Below are 20,666 nucleotides of genomic sequence, written 5' to 3'. Positions count from 1 at the left end.
TGAAGTCCAGCCTTAGACCATGGTGATCTGATAAGATACAAGGTATTATTTCAATCTTCTTGTATCTGCTGAGGTTTGCTTCGTGACCAACTATGTGATCAATTTTAGAGAACGTTCTATGGGGTGCTGAGAAAAAGGTATAATCCTTTGCGTTTGGGTGGAAAGTTCTGTAGATATCTGTTAGATCCATTTGATTCATGACATTGGTTAATGAGGTTATTTCCCGGCTTAGTTGTTGAATCAAAGTCCTATCCTTGAGTGAAAGAGGGGTGTTGAAGTCTCCCATTATTAATGTGTGGTTATCGATGAGTGGGGCAAGCTTTGTTAATAACTCTTTTGCAAATGTGGGAGCCCTTGTATTCAGAACATAGATGTTCAAACTTGTGATGTCTTCTTGGTTGACTTTACCTTTGACGAGTCCAAAGTGTCCATCCTCATCTCTTTTGATTAATTTTGGTTAAAAGTCTATTTTATTAGATATTAGAATGGCTACCCCAGCTTGTTTCTTGTGACCATTTGCTTGGAATATTTTTCCCCAACCTTTTACTCTGAGGCAATGTCAGTCCTTGTGGTTGAGGTGTGTTTCTTGAATGCAGAAGAATGTTGGGGCATGTTTGTGCATCCACTCCATTAGTCTGTGTCTTTTTATTGGAGATTTGAGACCATTGCCATTGAGAGATATTAATGACCAGTGATTGGTAAGTCCCTTCATTTTTGATATTTGTAACAGTCGAGATTTTGTGAGGTTGTGAATTTGCAATGGTATAGTTACCTATTTCCTATGTAGTTTTGGTTGTAATTTGACCAGCTGGGGTGGAGTTTACCTTCTAGTAACTTCTGTAAAGCCGGATTTGTGGCTAGGTACTGTTTGAGTTTGTTTTTGTCATGAAATAACTTGTCTTCTCCGTCAATGGTTATTGATAATTTTGCTGGATATAGTAGTCTTGCCTGGTATCTGTGTTCTCTTAGGGTTTGCAGCACCTCTGTCCAGGCCCTTCTGGCTTTCATGGTCTCTGCTGAGAAGTCAGGAGTAATTCTGATAGGTTTGCCTTCATATGTTACTCGGCCTTTTTCTCTTGCCACTTTCAATATTTTTTCCTTGTTCTGTATATTTTGTGTTGTTATTATTATGTGGCGGGAAGATTTTCTTTTCAGGTCTATTCTATTTGATGTTCTGTAGGCCTCTTGTATGCTCGTATGCATCTCCTTCTTCAAATTGGGGAAATTTTCTTCCATTATTCGATTAAAGATATGTTCTGAGCTGTGGGGTCGGCTACCTTCTCTTTCCTCTATCCCTATTTTTCTCAAGTTTTGTCTTTTCATGTTGTCTTTTAATTCTTGAATGCTCTGTGTCAGGAACTTTTCAGATTTAGCATTTTCCTGAATGGTTGTTTCCAGTTCTGCGATTGTATCTTCAAGTCCCAATATTCATTCTTCCATTTCTTGCAATCTGTTAGATAAGGCCACCTCTGAGATGCTTGCTTTCTTCTTTGATGCCTCTTGATCACGTTTTTCTTCTGTGTGTTCCTGCTTCATAGCTTCCATTTTTATCTTCATGTATTGTACTGTTTTAATGATTTCCATCATCTGGTTATTTATATTTTTCTGAAATTCTTCAAGTGCCTCTTTATATGACTCTTTTAACTCTTCAGCCCTCTTGTTTGCCTCCTCCTGCATTTGTTTACAGATTTTATTTATTTCTTCCATTATCATTTTCTTTACTAAGAACTTGAGGTCATTTTCTTGCCTATCCATTGCTGTTAGATTCTCTAGGTTGTTTTCATTGGGAATGTTGGGATCCGGAGATGCCAAACTGTTTTGGTTTTTGTTAGCATTCTTTCGCTGTCCTCTTGTCATTTTGATGGCTCTGATGTTGGAAGGTATTTTGTAGTGACCTTCACTGGTTGAGAGTGGTTAATTGATGACTGATTATAGGTCAGGTGCTCTTGCCTGTGGAGATCAGGGAGTATTTCCGTGGAACAGGTAGGTGATCCGGTTTCACTCCTGGTGATTTTCCTCTGCACTGTTGGCTCCAGGCTGAGTCAGCCAGAGTAGATATCTGTTTGGACTTTACTGCTGTAATTCAGATAGGCAGTTTTGGGACCTAGAATAAGGTCCGCACACAAACATTCTGGTTGTGTAAGTTGGTCCCAGCTGCCTGTTCTTCTTGTGGCTTTGTAGTCAAGACCTCAGGTAGATCAGATCATCTGGGGGTGTAGCTGTCTTTTAGCTCTGTCTCTATACCCTGTAGCGGTGTCCAACCTCTCCCAGAACTATATGCCTGGAGGGACCAAGGTTGCTCTTGGTCAGCAATTAGACACTGCGAGCAAGACCCACGGTTCTTCTCCCTATAATGTGTGAGTACCTGCCTTGTTGGGGCCAGGAGCCCCAGCTAGGCTCTCTCATTCCGGGAGTGCAGGGCCAGTGCCTTGCAGCTGGGAGGTTAGGGAGACTAGGTTTGTAGAGCTCTGTAGGTCACCCGGGGAACCAGATCTTCCCGCCGGGCTATGGCGCTCCACTAATGCTCTAGGTCAGCAATTAGACACTGCAAACACGACCCATCCACATCTCGTCTCCCGATGATGTGGGAGTGCCTGCCTTGCTCGGGCCAGGAGCCCCAGCTAGGCTCTCGTTCTGGGAGTGCCGGGCCAGTGCCTTGCAGCTGGGTAGGAACAATAGGGTTGCGGAGCTCTGGCAGAAGCCCGTGGAACCAGGTCTTCCCGCAGGGCTGTGATGTTCAGCTATCGCTCTAGGCAAGACCCATGTCTCCCAATAGGTCTGTGGAAGCAGTCCAAGCTGATTTCTCACTGCCTCTGTTTGCAGGCTCAGTCTGCTGTGATCGGTGTTATGTTGGGCCCCGAAAGGCCAGCGAGCTGCAGTCCTGCTTTAGCTGTCTCTGTTGGGTCCAGCCGCCTGTGTTTCCACTCCGCCAGGCGGGTGACCTCCGCAGTTTGGGGTGGTGTGGAAGAAGGACCTAGGGCAGATTTACCCTCTTCACTAAGACTCCTCTGGCTGGGGACTCTGGAAAGTCCCCTCCCCAAACAGCGAGTCTGTGCTTTATATACAGGCTGCAGTTTGCATGTGAATTCCGTTCCAGAGTTTGGGGAGTGTGTTTAGTACCTCTGGGATGTTGCTTGTCCCAGGAGGGTAGGGCCCCTGTTTGGTCTTCGGCCTTTGGGGCCCCACTCACCTACAGTTCTCAAAGTCCAGCAATCTGTTGCTCCACTTATGTCTCTGGTCTCCTCGGAGTAGATCAGATGCGTGGCTTATTGGTCGGCGCCATCTTGGAATCCACCTTTAATCTGTATCTTAAACTGATTTCTAGTCACTTCCAAATACAGCGTGAATATCTTGAGGGCAGGGGCCCAGCATGCTTTGTCTCACTTGCCATAGTATCAGTCTTTCTACTTATGCAGCACTCAAGGCTCATTATTTGACTATTCAGCATTGTTTCCAGTCATAGCCAACTCTCACTGTAGCCAGCCATAGTTTCCACATAGGTATTCATGTAGTCTTTGTCTATCATCTTCACTCACACAAGAAGGAAACTTCTTTATATATGCACTTCATTGAAGAGCTCATCAAAACCTAAACTATTGGCCCTTATCCCATAGTTTCTGTTCAGTAGGTCTGGGTTGAGATCCAAACTTTTGAGTGCCTATCAAATTCCCAGATGATGACAGAAAGACCATACTTTGGAAAGCAGTGACCAAGAAGATACAAAGATAGTCTAAGACACACTCTCTCATTTCAAGTAAATTACAGTTTGACTGTGAAAGACTATGAAACATTTAGCAGTCAAAACTATTTATAAGGTTGTGTTATTCATTCATGCAACTAATGTTAAATGAATTACTGTGTGCTAATTGCTATTGTCAATGGTAATATTACATCAATGATCAAGATAGACAAAAAATCTTGATTTTCATGGTGAAATTATAATGGGAAAAACAAAATGAACAAAATATTAAAAATATAAGACACTTATGAGTCCTCAGGAGGAAAAGAGTAGAAAAGAAATATCAGGGTGATCAGAGGTTTCCAGGTTCCATCATATGATGGTGATGCTGTCACCAACAACAAAGAGTAAATCATGCTCTCATAGGATGAATATGATTATTTAGGAATGTGGAGGCCTACAGTTTGGGTGCTAATTTCCATGAACATTGTTTAACTATGAATAACTACTTCTACTGTCTGAGCTCTGGTTTCTGCATCTATTCGGTTAACACTTGGACACGACTGGGTCTGATTTTTTTCTACATTTCTAGGATATTAAGTCTCTCAGGCAATCAGAACTAAGTCAATGATTTGGGCACTGTACCTCAAACCTGTAGTCCTAGCAAGTGTGAGGTTGAGGCAGGAGGAATTCAAACTAATTTTCAAGCATTTACAAGCCCTGAAATATTATATAAAGTTCCCCAATGTAACCATCATATACTGAACCAGTTAACATGTTACTATTTAGTTCCAAGGTTTTGAAAAGCTGGGAGATGAATTATAACAAAAAGAAAATTTCTATTTTTCAGTATTCTGTGTCCTGTTCAACAGATAGCTCTTGTTTAGCATAATATGTTACATATACATTATGTATTACATATACTTATATATATGCTTGTAGGGTCATAGATAACCAAACTTCTTCAAAATTACCCAGTTTTTTTCAATCAACTAATGAATACCAATATCCTTTGTAGGCTTATATTTCACAAAACTTTAGTGTAAAATCTTTCTCGTAGAAGCAGTTAAACTCTGAGTTGTGTGTGGTGATGCATACCTGCTATGCCATCACTTAAGAGAGAACGAAGGATCATGGGCTCCAGAATAACCTCGACTACATAGTGAGTTCTAGGTTAGCCACAACAGCATAGCAAGGCCTACTTTACAATGAAACCACAGCGATTATGGAAGACTTCAGTAACGGGGGATTTATTGTCCAAAAAAATGAGTCATATAGACCTAGAGAAAGGTGTATCAGATCAAAATAAAAGCTGTTTTATTACTATAGCTCTGACATATAGCTTAAAATGCAACATGGTAACCCCTACCACGTTATTCTTTTTATTTGGGATTACTTTGGCTTCCATATAAATTTTAGAAATATATCTGTGTAGATATGTGTACATGTTCATATTTGTGTGTGTGTGTTTGTGTGTGTGTGTTTGTATGTGTGTGTGTGTGTGTGTGTGTGTGTGTGTGTAACAAGAAAAACTAAAGAAGAAGAATTCATGAATTTGAGAGCAAATGAAAGAGGGACATGGGAGAAATTGGAGGGGAAGGGAAGAGTGGAAATGTTGTAAATATAGCAAGCATACATGAACTAAAATATATGAAAAATAAAAAAGACAGCATTTTGGATATTTCTTGCATAAATACTCCAATCACAGCATGTTTTTCTTTTACTTTTGAATCAATTCACAGCTTCTCAGAAACATAATGGTGAACTTGGTCTTGACTAATGAAAACTTGAAAACTCACTGTTTAAGGGTAGGATAAACACAGATTAAATACGATCTGCAAAATACTTAGCTGTCACTAGAATAAAATAAGTGAAAGTGATGATGATGGCTATACTAAGGTGAAAAGTGATTATTTTTCTTTTTATATTCCAAGTTCTGGATAACGTTACCAGTTGATACATTTGGAAAATGATAACTTTCTTCTGAGTTGTTTTGAATCAAGAGGCCCACCCAGGGAAAATTTTCACTGCTGTTTCTTGAAGGGTAGCCACAGAGCTAAAATGCCTTGAGAACTTTAGAAACATAGTTTCAAAAATGTGGCGGGGGTCAGACGGGTGATAGTTTTCCCTTCCATGTATGTATGATTCTTTCTTTATTCCTTTTTAATAAACAGGGGATGGAGAACTGTCGTGGGAACATTCTGATGGTGAGATCTTCCGGCAACCTGCCAACAGAGAAGCAGTAAGTGTGAAGAGCTTCAATATTTCCACACTCTACAGCGGCAAGCCAAGCTTTTTTCTCCCCATGGCTATTAGTCTGTCAAATCCAAAAGAGGACCCATTTCTAAAATCATTTTTTCCTCATTCCTCAGAAAAATTAAATGATGTCATCACCAACCCCTACACATTTATCATTGGTAGGGCCAGAACATGAGCACAAAGCAACTTTGGCCTTTTGTCTATATCAGACCTGACAAGTCAGTATGCTCCCTCTTAGGAAGACAGTCACTACCTCTGTTCTCAACAAGGAAGACTGTCAGTGGGATTTTAACATAGTCCACTTCATCCTTTTGGTCAGATTCCTTATAAACCTGAGAACTTTGGGTCATACAGTTAAAAGAAAAGAAAGATTGTGGGCCAGATTCTTGCCCCCATCACCTTATCCTTGTTTCTGTTGTTAGCACAAATCTCAGAATAAGCCTGACAAGTAGGTCTATCTTTCTATCTATCTGTACGTACATATGTATGTATGTATGTATATGTAATATTTTCATAGGTATCACTATATATAGCTAATAGTGTAAGTTTAATCACTTAACAAAATAGACCATCTCTAAGAATGAATTTCTAAGAAGAGTTATTCTTCAAACATCTTAGAATTTACAAAGGAAATGCTCTAGATCAAAGAATGAATCACATTAAGGAACATATAAAAAAGTGTTTCCAATGTACAAGGGTGTTTGTCATTGCACACAAACATGTGTTCAATAAACCTTCTCTATAAAAGCTACTTGTTAAAAATCATTACAGAATTGTTTTCATGAGTTAAAAACAAATGAACATAAATATTTATCAATATAGGCCTGGCTACATATACCCAATTATTGGCATATTGTAATGTTATTAATAAGAATATAAAACTGGTTGACAAGATGGCTCAGCAGACTCCAGAACCCACATCATGAAAGGAAAGAACCAATTTGACTTTTCCTCTGACCTGCACACACAAACATATCATTGTCCATGTGTGAACATACATAATAAATAATAATTTTTAAAAAGTAAAAATGTATCTAAACGTAGTAAAGCAGAAAGAAACTCAAACACATAATAAAACAAATATAAAATTTGTGTGTGCATTTATAAAAAATGTATAAAGAGAACTATATGAAAGATCAGTATGATAAGATAGTAGAGAGATAGAAATAGACATGAGGAAAAGCAGAATTTTATTCTCAACTTTATCCTCTGTGATTTTTAAAAATGTTTTTCCATAGTATGAATCAGTTTTACAATAGATAAAGTTAACTGATTTTGTAAAATCTTAGAAAATGTGAGTAAGACAGGAGACTAAGTAATTATAGAGCAGGTTATGTTCATAAATAGGACGGGCATGATGAAGGAGTTCACAGAATTTGCTATTGAGTGACAGATGCAAACATCAGCATGTCACTTAGGCTAGGATTCACTGCCATCCCAGGGGCTAGTTCTGACTTGCACACCCCATCGTGCCAACGCCATACCAAAAGCTTTAGCAATGATAGTACATAGTTTCAATTTATTCTACTTCTTGGTGGTATTGCTTTCTGAACATTGTTATTTTAGAGTTAGTGTAGAATTGTGGACAAGGTGGAAAAGCAATACTCTGGAGATCTCACAAAAGCAACATATATCACAGAAGGAAGATTGAATTCTCACTTCAGGGAAAGATTGTCATCGTTCCACTCTGTCTGATTTAGAATGAGATTCCAATACAGATCCTAACAAAACATGGTAGCCGTCTCAGTTTTCTGTGTTGTGAATTTTCTCTTGTCTTCAAGCCAGTTTTTTTGTTTTGTTAAGAAGTTAAGAGCAACTGCATTAGTGGCTGTCAGCTACATGACATTCAAAACTTTCGCTCCAGTCACCTTATGCTGTTTAGCTTCCACAGTAAGCACTGAGACCACTTCAGTAGTCTTGCTGGGAAATGTTGCTCTCCTTTTATTTCTTTTATGATGCCCAGAAGCCCCATATTTGTCTTGGAGCTTCCCTATTCCTCCTAAAATACAATAAAGGATGACTTAATCTAGATTTGTAGCAAGAAGAGCAAACACTTGGGACTGGTAGACCATAATGGCCATATGGTTCCACTTTATTATGGATGACGAGTTTCCTTTGTTCTGAGGGAGTTTGATATTGTGGAATATGATTTGGATAATGCATAGCATCTGTAGTCATGGAAAATATGTACCTGGCACATAGTAGGCACCCAGTAAATAAACATCTACTGAGTGAAAGGGTATATAAGGTAGAATGAAATATGTATGAGGAGTTGTGTTCCCTGACCCTGTAAATGACATTAAATTTACCATTAAGCTAGTGAAAAGTTTGGTATATTCCTTAATTATCATTACCATTGCTATGATAAGACACTGTGATCAAAACAAGTCATGGGGGAAAGAGTTTATTTCAGCTTGTACTTCCAGGTGACAGTCCATCACTGAGAGAAGTCAGGGCTAGAACCCAAACAGGGCAGAGACCTGGAGACAGGAGCTGATGCCGAGATAATGGAGGGGTGATGCTTACTGGCTTGGTCCCCATGGCTTGCTCACCCTGCTTTCTAAAAGAACCCAGGACGAACAGCCCAGGGACAGCATCACATCAACTATTATCTAGGCAATGGACAGGACATTCCCACAGTTGAGTGGAGAGTGGGGTATGACTTTCACACATACTCTGGTGCCCCATATTTGACCATGTCTCCTGGATGAGGAGGCCTGGCAGCACTCAGAGGAAGAATAGCATGCTACAAAGAAGAGACTTGATACCCTATGAGCATATACAGGGGGAGGTAATCCCCCTCAGCCACAATCATAAGGGATGGGAGTAAGGGGAAAATGGGAGGGAGGGAGGAATGGGAGGATACAAGGGATGGGATAACAATTTAGATGTAATATGAATAAATTAATAAAATATATTTAAAAAGAAAATGTCCAATAGGCATGTGTACATCCTGATCTTATGGAGGTATTTTTTTTCAATTGAGGTTCTCTCATCTCCAGTGTCTCTAGCTTTTGTCAAGTTGACATAAAACTAGCTAGCACAGTATAGAAATAGCATGAAACAGATAAAAATCCATATATCAGTCACATTTTCAGAAAATAACGTCAGAATGTCTATTTTACCTGTATAAATTTTTACTGAAAGGTATAGATTTTGTGCCTCTTTAATTTCAGTGTAGGATGTTATTAATCTTTAATTTTTATAATGAAGTTAATGAAAACATTTTAAATGTTTAGGGAAAGAGATTGGCCTATTAGTTCTTCCAGCTAGGGACTGTAGGTTGATAGTGATTAACATATAATAATTTGTGCCTGTGTAGATTAGCATACATTCTGAAGACACTTTTCAAACCTAAATTTATTTTTAACTTCAGATAGCTATAGCTTGCTTACAATTATCAGAGACAATACAGAAAGATTCTGTGTGCCCGCTGTTCAATTTCTTCCAATGGTAATATCTCACAAATCTATAAGAAAATATTTAGAATCAAAAATGCCCAATGAAGATCCTTTCAGGGCCCTCATGGTTTCCATTTCTACCAATAAATTTATTATCCCATTTAAAAGCTTTTATTTGTAGTTTCAAATATATATGTGGGAAGGGGTGTTCACATGAATGCAGTGCACAGAGAGTCCAGAAGACTTGGTATCAGATCTAAAGCTGGAGTTACACATGTTTCTGAGCCACTAAACATGGGTGCTGGGAATCAAAATAAGATCCTGTGCAAGAGCAATACATGTTAACTGCTGAGCCAGCCATCTCTTCAGCACCCCTACCCCATTATCCTTTCTTTAAAACTTTACTAATACATACAACTTTATCAGTCATTGGAGTACCATGTAGTATTTCAATAATATATACATTGTTTAATGTTTAAATCATACTAAACGTATCTCTCTCCTCATCTATAATTTATGTGTGGTGAAAGCTTTCAAAATTCTTTCCTCTAGATGTGTCCAATATGAACTTCATTATTATTGTATATAATTAGTAGCGTGCCAGATCTTCTTGCTGCTAAGTAAAACGTAATGCTCACCTTTGCCCCATCCCTTCCTCTTCTGTACTTTTCCCTGGTAAAACATCCTAATATGATCGACTTCTTTGATTACATATATGAGTGAGCCCATGCAAACTTCTCATATTTTAAACACAAGAACAAGGAAACAATGTGTTTCTGGGTGAGCCTTTGCGATGGGGAAGCTTTTTCCCAGTGGAAAATATTCTTTTAGACCTACATCAAAGGTTGAACTTTCAGACTTTCAAGTTAGTAAGTCAGAAGGACCAAAACATGAGCAAAATGCTACATTTCAAGTGAACTCTTTTGCCTTTTTTTTTTTCTCTTCTCAAGCAGCCTTTTTACAACTAATTTTTAAGATAAGCTCCAATTTCACTTACAATTCCAAGGTCTTGATGCCTTTTCTTTCTATACTCAAGTTTACACAATCAGACTGGCCTGTGAACTTTTTTTATTTGGTCAGAAGAGGGACTGCAAAGCAGCCATTCTACAGACTCTGAAGGTTATATTTAGGAATATGGATGTATATACATACATGTTTTTGCATGCAGTAGCAATTAATGAAAACAGAGGTCACACATTTGAAAGGGAGCAAGGATGGACATATAAGGATGGGCTTTCGAGGGAGGAAAAGGAAGGGAGAAATGCTACAATTATAATATAATCTCAAGAGCAGAAAAAGTAAACACACACACGCACGCACACACACACACACACACACACACACACGCACACACACATCACCCCAAACAGAAATTCCTTTATGTCTGTGATTCCCTACCCCATTTTCAAATTAGGTGCATCTGTAGGGTGTGTAAAATTCCTGATACCCAGGACTCACCTCAGACCGGTTACATCAGAATCTGGGAATGACACCCAGTTCCTAGCATTTTTTTACAGCTCCTTAGGTAACCCATATACACAGTCATGATAGAGTTCTATTTGTGCATGTTGTTATAAATGCTGTAGCTGAAAGTTCTTCTTCTTTGAAGAACTTTTAGCCAAGAGTTTGTAGACCATTCTTCCTCCCTCTTTTTCTTGCTGCTGTCTAAGTAAGACTTAATGCTCACCTTTGCCCCATCCCTTACCTCTTCACTCTTTTCCCTGGTAACACATCCTAAATACTTAGCTCTAAATAGTCCCACTCCATCCTCAAAACCTGTCATCCAGAACAAACCCTCTCTACTCTGTGTCCTCAACTTTTCTACCTGCAAAACAGAAGATTGACAAGATATCTTAGTTCTTTCTATCCTGTGACAAATAGCAGATAGAAGCTACTTGGAAAGAGAGATTGACACTCAGATTTAAGACCTATCAGACCACCATGGCAAGGTAGGCAAGGTGGCAGAATTGGATCAAGTTGTAGCATCTGGAGCAATGGTCGGAGCTCCCCACTGGTATGGCTAGATGTAAAGAATTGGACTGGGATAGGAGGGAAAGATAAGTTTCAAAGGTCACATCTAGTGACCAACCTCAAACAAACATCTCACGTATCAGAAGTTCCACAACTTGGCCAAACAGTACCATCAGGCAAGGACCATGTGTGAAATGGACAAGACAGTGAAGACATTTCATACCTAAGATGAACATGTGGGGCCGAGCAGTCTACAGCAGGCCCTCTGCTCAAAATCTCCAATGCATCTGTTTGAAACCATTGTCCATCCTACTCCTCAGTGCTGAAGACCAGTTGTGCATTTTGCACTCACCATTGTGAGTCAGAGAACATCATGTACTTGTGACTTCTCCCAGGTCACTAAATGACCCTCTCTAATTGTATTGCTGTTGAACACCTTTCTTTCAGCAGCAGTAGGACATCCACCCAGCAAACCTCCTTCTTTGTGTTATTTTGGCCAAATGTTGTCAAACAACAGGAAGGAAAGAACATCCTGTAATGGCCTTTGTGGAATGCAACCGCTTATGACAAACAGAGACATAAAAACTGTTGTGGGGATGAGATGTTTGCCCTGAGAATCTTATCCATGTGCATGATAACAAATTGGAGCAAATTCTTGTTTGTGTGAATTGTTATGGCAATGTGCCAGAATGGACTCTTAGATGCAGATAATAATGTTTTATGTCTGAAGTCCAGCTTCTGATCACTTTTCTCTTCTCCCAAAGCAAATTTTTCCAGAGGATGTGCTTAGGATACATAGCAAAATAAGTCTGTTTTATGGTAAGCCCCAACTATGTAAATTTTTCTGTTACCTCCATTTAAAGATCTTCTTTTTGAACTGCCTGTGACATCCTTTCATGGGCTTGCCGTCATAACCTGAGTCTCTACAACAATGCATACTAATGCTCTAACCCTTAAGGTTTCATTATTATTCAAGATATCCCCCTTCAACCTGCACTCTACCGCACCTCCAGGGGAAAAGAGGGAGAAGAAAAGCTGGTCTTACCACAGCCTTGAGCTTTTGATGAAAGACTAGCTAGCAGTTGCTGTATTAGTACTGCAAGACTCAACACTTTCCTTGGGAAAGTAATTTTATTCTCTTAGCAGCTATGGATGAGTGCAGTCTAGATATTACACGTCTGACTAGGCACTGGAGAGGTAGCAGTGAGTAAACCAAAGTCTCTGACTCTGGAGAACCTGCATCCTACCAGTATTGTGTATCAGCGAAGTGCTCAGCTGTGTGATCTTCTGCCTGTAACCTGTGCCTATACTTACAGGATACATTCTCAAGACCCTGTTTCCCTCCCATCTTTTCCTCATCTCCAGGTCACTTACACATAACAGGGTTTAGTGCTCTGAAACAAATTGTTGATTAAGTCATTTTTCTGTTAAAAAAAAAAAAACTCTCAAAGACTTCTGTACTCCCACCTTTGTCTTTAACCAAATAAAGTACTTAACCCTTAGCTTTTCATTTAAAGTCCTCCACTGCCTGGCTCCAACCTCCTTTTGGAATGTTATCCTTCAACTGTTCCCTTTTAAGGACTCTGTGTTCTTTGCTACACCTTCTCAATTTGGAAACGTCTGCCTGGAATATTCTCCACGAAATGCCTATGTTTTTTTTTTCAAAGGCTTCCCGCTGTTCGTGGCCCCATCACAAACTCTCCCCAGTATCTCTTCTTATAATTTAACCACCACTTAGTACATTGTCTTGTGACCTGTTCCCTTCTGCCTTGTTTTGCAGAGTAACAAACTGGGAAGTGTAAGTCTCTTAGCAGGAAGGTGTTTTAGCCTTTGGGGATGTTTTCTTTCTTGGGGATTTCTCTATGAATCTAGTCCAATCTACAAAAAAAGAAGAAAACCTCAGCATATTTTCAGTGATGCTTTCTCGTAGTCACATCCTTACCTTTGCTGTTACATGAAGATATACAGTTCAGATCTGAGTTCATTACTAAGAATCAAAGTTACTAAATTGCTGCCAGCGTATATAACTCAGTGCCTGCCATCTCACTCTTGATATTTGTTTTAGACTATTTTTTTCTTCTCATTTATAGAGACATTCTTACCTCCGTTCTCCCTATGATCCTCCGGCAAGCAGACAAGCTGGAGGTCCTCCCCGCTTTCCTGGAGGTAGAAGTCACCGGGGAGCTCTTATGGATGTCCAGCAAGCATCAGGGACCATTGTGCAGATTGTCATCAATAACAAGCACAAACATGGACAAGGTAAAGGGCATCCTCCTCAGGGTGCCTTATCTTTAGAGACAGAACCTGGAACATAACATCTTAATCCCATAAAAAATGTATACGCACCTATGGATAGCTTAATGTGAAGTCTGCAAAACGGATATGAATAAGTTACTTGGGAGGGCTTGTAGGACTTTCCCCAAATGTATCCTGTGTGCCTCTGGGAGTTAGAGGTCATTTGGGAAAATCCACTATCTTTAATAGGCAGGCCACCCAACATTCAGAGGTACATGGTGCCAACCAATTCTGAAGCTCTTCTCAAGAGTTAAGTGTTGAGTAGCCTTTCTCCTGAGACTCTTGTTAACCATGAATGAATCCAATCTTAGAGACTTGGATTCAGTGTGGTAAATGAGGCAATCATGCTTCCAAGTGAGTGAGCCAGTGGGAGCTATCCAGAAACTATCACTTGGCTGAGCACTGGGACCACTGAGCAGAATAAAACTATAGTCATGTCAGCCATGAGTATGGTTGCATAAGCATCCATATATGTTCATTGGTCCAATTTTCTCCCCTCTGGCCTCCAATGCCCTAAATCCAGTAGTGGAGGTGGGAGGAGAAGAAGATCATAATATTGAGACGCTCTTCGATTCTTGGGGATCCTATCAATCAGTTCTATGGAACAAAAGCTCAACTGGTTCCTTTTTGACATAACTGCAAACACATTTTATTTTCTTTAGAGAGAAAATAAATTAAAAGGCAGTTCTTTGAACAGGATAAAAGTAAATTATTAAACCAAATGAATAAATAATACGGGTGAAAAACAATCCATTATAAATAAGTCTTAGGTTAAATATCAACAAAACTGGTCAAGCCAACATTACATCTGTCCCTAGTTAGATATAAATTTCAGATTATACATAAAAACATCACTTTTAAAATCTGTGGGCTTAAGAGAAAACTGTAAATATAATTTAATAAAACTGTGGTTATTAAAATAGATAGAAATATGTAGTGTTGATCTGTGTTTGATTTGAAATGTATGACTTGTAAGTTGCAAGGCTTTCTGATACTATGTTATGGAAGTTAAGAAGAGTTAGGTAAAAATACAGTTGGAGTTTTCAATGCTAAATTACCCCTAGTAGATTCCATATGCTCTGGAAGCATTGTAAAGCCTTAAAAAATGATTGAGGACAAAAACAGATTTTGAAAGTCCCAAATACCATACTGTCCCTAAGAGCGCTTCATTTCTCACAGTAGAGCCTCTTCCCCTGACTGCCTCGGCGTCGTACAAAAGCTCTGGCTGCTTTGCCTTTCTTCATCTGACACATCCATTTGGCTACAGCCCTTCTCTTTTGACCTTTCTGTTAGAGTTCAGAGAAGAAAATCTTGTCTTCACCTTAACGCCCAAACCCCAGATGGATGATTTAAAAATCATCTTCTGGAATTCTGTGGGTGGGAGGAGGCTGTCTTCCCTTCTAAGACCACATTTTAGTCCACTGCAGAGTGTGGGGTTCTGCTCAGTCTGAACTGTTCCCATAATCCAAAGATTTAGAAGGAAGATGAAGCTTAGATAGAGAACTCTGATAGTGCTGCCTGCCCTGTTTTCCCTAAAATGGGCCACCCTTTGCCTGAGCTCTCTCCATACTGATGGGGTCCCTTGAGGTGCAGATCATTGGTAAAACTCACAAAAGAAAAGCAACAAGACTCTTCCATTTGAAACTTGAATCTGGCCAAAATGTTACTGGTCTAGAAAACAATGCTAAGTGTGTGGAAGAGAGATGGGAGATAACAGTAGGGAAAAGAGCAGCACATATTGTCTGATCCCTGTGATTCTGTCCATATACCCGAGTCTCAGGCTTTAGATCTGTTGAGACTCACTGTGCACTGGGATCTTCTCCAGGTTAGGTTCTTGGAAAACTTTACAGGGACTGACCTGTTAGAGTGCCCAGTACTTAGGCAGGGCTTGCAAAGGACAATAAAAGGCAGCCAACATCTTTCATATCCTTTAATGTGACCCAGTGGACTTGATGAGAAAGAAATAGCCTAATGATTCATCCCAAGTCTGTGTTTCGGCCAAATCAGTCAATTCCTAGAAACGCCCTAAGTGGGACTATGTCTTCCCCCATCCCTGCTCAAAGCAATCCACCCTACTCTAGAGATAACATTGATTAAGATGCTGACAGGTCTCCTTGGGTGTGATGAAGTGATGGAAATATTGAAAGACACACCCAGACCCAATTACAGCTTGCCATGTCCACAGCCTTGGCCTTACAGAAAGGCAGAACATTCATTCTCAGACCTCTCCATTCACAGCACTGCCTGTCCATTTATTTTACTGGAACCTAGCTCTATGCTATACAGTAGTAGCTTAATAGATGTAAATCTGACATATATGAAAGGATATTATGTGTCCCTTTTTCTTCATATGTTGCCCCTGCCTGTAGCCAAGGTATCTGCTTTTTTAAGGTGTCTCAGAAAACATCGAGTCAAAGACCATACCTCCCATTCAACAATTGCCTGAAGGCAAGCACTTATTTGCTGTAGTCACATTTCTACAACAGCTACCAATGGGAAACTGGGGAAAATATCTGAAGATTAGAGACATAAAATGCCACCAATTCACAAGTTACCTAACACATGTGTGTCCTTCTCACTCTTGTCTAAGCATTCGTCTTCCTATACCAAAACATAATCTAGCAGCATTAAACCCCATGCTCATCTGTCTATATGGACAGGTTAGGCTCTTATATCCTGGGTGAATTTGATTTAGGATCAAGCTCAAACTGGCCCTTTGAAAAGAGAAGTCATTTTTGCATCTAGCCTCCTAAATGGCAAATCTCTTTGGGATATTGTTATGTCCAGAAGCACATCTTCTTAAACCACACACCATTTCTATGGCACTCAAGATATTAAAAATACTGCATTCTAATAGAGATTCTTTAACAGATGTTCAAGACAAATAGAATTCTACTTTCATGTATTCATTCATTACCCCATTTAAAAACTATTTGCAGATTTTCCAGATTTCTCAGACTATTTGTAAGCATCCAAAGGCTACTAGAGATGTATATGGATAACTGTTGAAGGTAGCTTATTACCCAGACAGTGCTATAGTCAGAGACTATATCTGTAAATGCAAATTCTTATCCACAAAAGGGCAAAGAATATTTGAGATTTTAACAAATTCATGGATATTACTCTAATCCTAGTAATTCATCTTTACTCTTTACTCCTGTGTTCTCTCCCAGTGTGTGTTTCCAACGGAAAGACCTATTCTCACGGAGAGTCCTGGCACCCGAATCTACGAGCATTTGGCATTGTGGAATGTGTCCTATGTACTTGTAATGTCACCAAGCAAGAATGTAAGAAAATCCACTGCCCCAATCGATACCCTTGCAAGTATCCTCAAAAGATAGATGGAAAGTGCTGCAAAGTGTGTCCAAGTAAAAAGGCAAAAGGTGCATTAGCTGGTGGCCCTGCCTTTGGTTGAATGAGATCCAAACATAGTCCTGTCCAGCCTTTTTTGTGCATCCAAAACATAAATGACCAGTCATATAATTCTAATGATAATAGTCTAGCAAGAATGAACTTCATTCTTTCCTCTTCTGAGAGACTGATGGTTGCTTTGAAGGAATTAACTACTTAGAAATATCTTGGAGAATTTCTTGTGTCTACAACCTCACACACATGTCCAGTTGCTTAGTTCATTCTTGTTTTTTTAAATTATAGAGTTTATGTTATCATTGTTTTAGGAAAGTAGTCATACTTTTCCCATTTTCAATCACTAACTAACTCACTTCAAGCCACAATCCAGTACTCTTTTCAGATGAGAGATGCATGAGTTACAATGGAGGGAAATTAGGTTCTGATCATTGATCATCAGCCCCATGTGAAAATTTAAAGCAATTTATCACTGTGTTCCATTTTTATATTTTACTTTGCATTTTTAAAAACTTGAGACATAGTACCTGTCTATATTTATGGAGTACAGTAGGTTATTTCAAGACATTTATACAATGTATAATTATCAATTCAGGGTAATTATCATTCTATCTCCTCTGATATTTATCCTTCAAATCTTCTAGTCATTTTGAAATTTATCATAAATTGTTTTTGATATGGTAACCCTACTGTGCTATATAAAATATAAATAACTCATTCTAATGGTGTTTTAGTATCTATTATTCAACCTCTATCTCCCCTTTACTGTCTTACAGCACTAAAATCTTATAATTACATTATTTCTCAGCTAATGACAAATACAATGAAGTATATAAACTGACTTTCCCAGAGTTATGAAGCTAATTGATAATACAATCAAGATTTCAAACACAAGTCACTTTCAACCAATTGTCTTTTCTATTTGAAAATATTGCTGATCTTTTCTAAAGTTAAATTATTCAAATGGTGGTTTTTAAGACACAAGCATCATCTATAATATTAGCAATCATTGTCAATTTTTCACTTATAAGGGAATGGCTAAATTATGATATAACTGCACTGTAGAATATTATGCAGACATGAAAACCATTGTAGACCAAGACTGCTGGCATGGAAATATTAAGTTTAAAAAGCAAGCGACAAAAATATGTATATTATACTTAATCTTTGTGTTTAAGAAAGAGTTTGTGTGTGCTTAGATTTTTTTTTAACCTGGAAGGGACTATGACAGAATGTTTACAGAGATCATCTTTGGATAACTGACTTATTAAGTATTCCTATTTCCTTCTTTCACTTGTATTTTTAAAATTTTCAATAGTAAACATATATTGCTTTCATCACTTGAAAACATAATAAAAGTTGTTGTTTTAAAAATCACCCTCCAGAATTCAAATTGTCAATATATTAAATACTTTGACAGACTAAATAGGTTTACCATGATGAGCTATTTTTACTTGTTTCCATGCTAATAAGGTATGTAAAGATAGCATATCCATTGGACATCATGGAAGCACAGCATTCCAATCTCATTCTATGAACTTTCCTCTCTCTGAATCAGACCTGGATGTGTACATTTTAAATCACTCCTAAGGGACATATTGCCCTAAGAATCGCTTCATGGCCAGGGCACCTGTTCCACATATTCAGCACCTGCAAAACATTAAGGAGTATGTCATGCATTCAACCTCAAAACACGTGTTAAGTACCTACTGTACACAAACATAGACACTGAAGAGTGAGAGATGAACTAGACAGGCAAAGGCTACTTCCTGGTTCTTGCATTGTAGTGGAAAAGAAGCACAGTGAAACCACATCAAGAGAAGAATTTTAACATGTGGTGAGGACTGTGAAGAGAAACTGATCAAGATCATGAGCTGGTGAATAATGCAGGAAGCATTTTCAAGACAATAGTCAGTGAAGGCTTCTTTGATTTTTCCATGATTGTGTGGAGAGTGGAGACTGCCCCACTTATCTTTGGTGGGGAGGCCTGGTGGCACTCAGAGAAAGGGTAAGCAGGCTACCAGGATGAGACTTAATAGGCTGTGGTCATATGGTGGGGGAGGAGGTCCCCTTCTGTCACAGACCTAGGGGAGGGGAATAGGGTGAAAGAGGGAAGGAGGGGAGAACGGGAAGATAAAATTGTGGGATTACAATCAGGATGTAATCTAAAAAAAAAAAAAATTAAAAAAAAAAAAAGAAAGAAAATGTGATGTTTCAATAGACCCCTGGGTGATATGAAACGGTCCACAAACTGGAATTTCACACAATCAATGGCCTCTTAAAACAATGGCTTATGAGCTAGAGGAAAACAGACAAAGCTGTGAAAGGAAAAAAGAATAGTAATATTAACTATCTTGGTAGGGAAGAAATACATAAAGTTCACTAGTGACCAAGCCTAAAGTTTTACTATAACAGATGATAGCAGGCTCCATACATAACAAACACAGACCAAGGTAAAATATCTAAGTTCTGCCTCTCACTTCTTACTGCTTCACTAGCGGCCAGCCTTGCCTTTCATGTCAGTGTCCACCTACTGGACTACGACACACCCCTCTCTACAGGTTTCCCAACTCACCTCTCATACCCCTGGGACTGCCCCAATAGCCGGAATTCCTTACACCCTTCTTTTGGATTTGGTCATTAAATGGTTCTGTTATGATGTAAAAAGTTTCCTGAGCTGAGACAACACATCTTCACCTGTCATCACCGCCTCCCAAAGTAATGGTATCTAAGTTTTTTAGTTTTAGATGGCACAAAACAGTATTCTCATGGGGGAATGGACATGGCCAGAAATGACTTCAATTGTGACACAGTTCGCTGAAAGGAGATGAGAATAGATAAGCATTGAGGTAAGGTGCCTTGAAATGGAAAGTGTGGAAAGTACAAGATGTTATTGACTACATCCTTCTAAAAACAAAATTTGTCTCTTTTACTCTCTTCCAGTTTTACTAGGGCTGAGTTGCTAATGGAGTTTTGTTGTTTATGGTTTTCCTCAGTTGTGTAAGTCCAGATCCTAGGAGCAGTTGGTGCTTCTGAAGGACTCTTTGGGATACTCAGAAAACATTGAGCATATGACAAACAAGTACTTCTAGTGGCATTATGGGTTGGATTTCATATGTCAGTTACATTCCTAGTGAACATTAAATGGGTGAGCAAAGTTTAACAGATAAACCCAACTCTCTTTGTAAAGGTGACAATGGAATTCCTAGCAATCCCTGTATACTCTATGGCCTCCTTCTTCCCATTTGAAAAAAAAAAGTGAACACACAGCCACAACACTTAGTTGTCTAACACCACCCAAAGAGGCTGGCCTGCCAAGTAATCAAATGGGTAAAAAGAAAGACAAAGAGAGAGAGGAAGCCTGGTTCTAGGGAAAATCTACAAAACGAGTGGTCCAAGTTGGAACTGTCAAGAGACGACAGTGGCCTTGACTTCACAGTGCCAAATGGTGGGAGGCAGAGGTAGAGAGGAAACTTAATCAGGCTCAAAGGAGACATACAATAGCAATTTGATTGCAACGTTCAGTCCAATATGTCTGATAAGACAACTGTAAGACTCCTTGGTATGAGCCACAGCTCCCTGAAACATTCAACCCTCAGTGCTTTTTATTCCTGAGAGTCCAGCACAGTCTCAAGGATTTTAGGGTATATAAGGCTTCTCATCATTGTTCCTTATTTGAGTTATACACTTTGAAT

At 39.1% G+C, this 20,666-nt stretch overlaps 1 protein-coding gene across 2 annotated transcripts in view; it reads left to right on the top strand.

Annotated features, from left to right (window-relative positions):
- Positions 1 to 17,409, top strand: part of Chrdl1 (chordin like 1) — a 104,660-nt gene extending 87,251 nt beyond the window's left edge. For both annotated transcript variants that reach the window (XM_051141382.1, XM_051141383.1), the window contains exons 7-9: positions 5,854 to 5,921; positions 13,401 to 13,569; positions 16,779 to 17,409. In XM_051141382.1, coding sequence (XP_050997339.1) covers positions 5,854 to 5,921; positions 13,401 to 13,569; positions 16,779 to 17,020 — 479 coding nt within the window. In that variant the 3' untranslated portion in view covers positions 17,021 to 17,409. The remainder of the gene's footprint in view (positions 1 to 5,853; positions 5,922 to 13,400; positions 13,570 to 16,778) is intronic.
- Positions 17,410 to 20,666: the final 3,257 nt, after the last annotated feature.

This window comes from Acomys russatus, chromosome X (assembly GCF_903995435.1).
Source record: "Acomys russatus chromosome X, mAcoRus1.1, whole genome shotgun sequence".
Lineage (NCBI taxonomy): Eukaryota > Metazoa > Chordata > Mammalia > Rodentia > Muridae > Acomys > Acomys russatus.
Note: the sequence above shows the minus strand (reverse complement) of the source record. Positions and strands in the feature narration are given on the sequence as shown.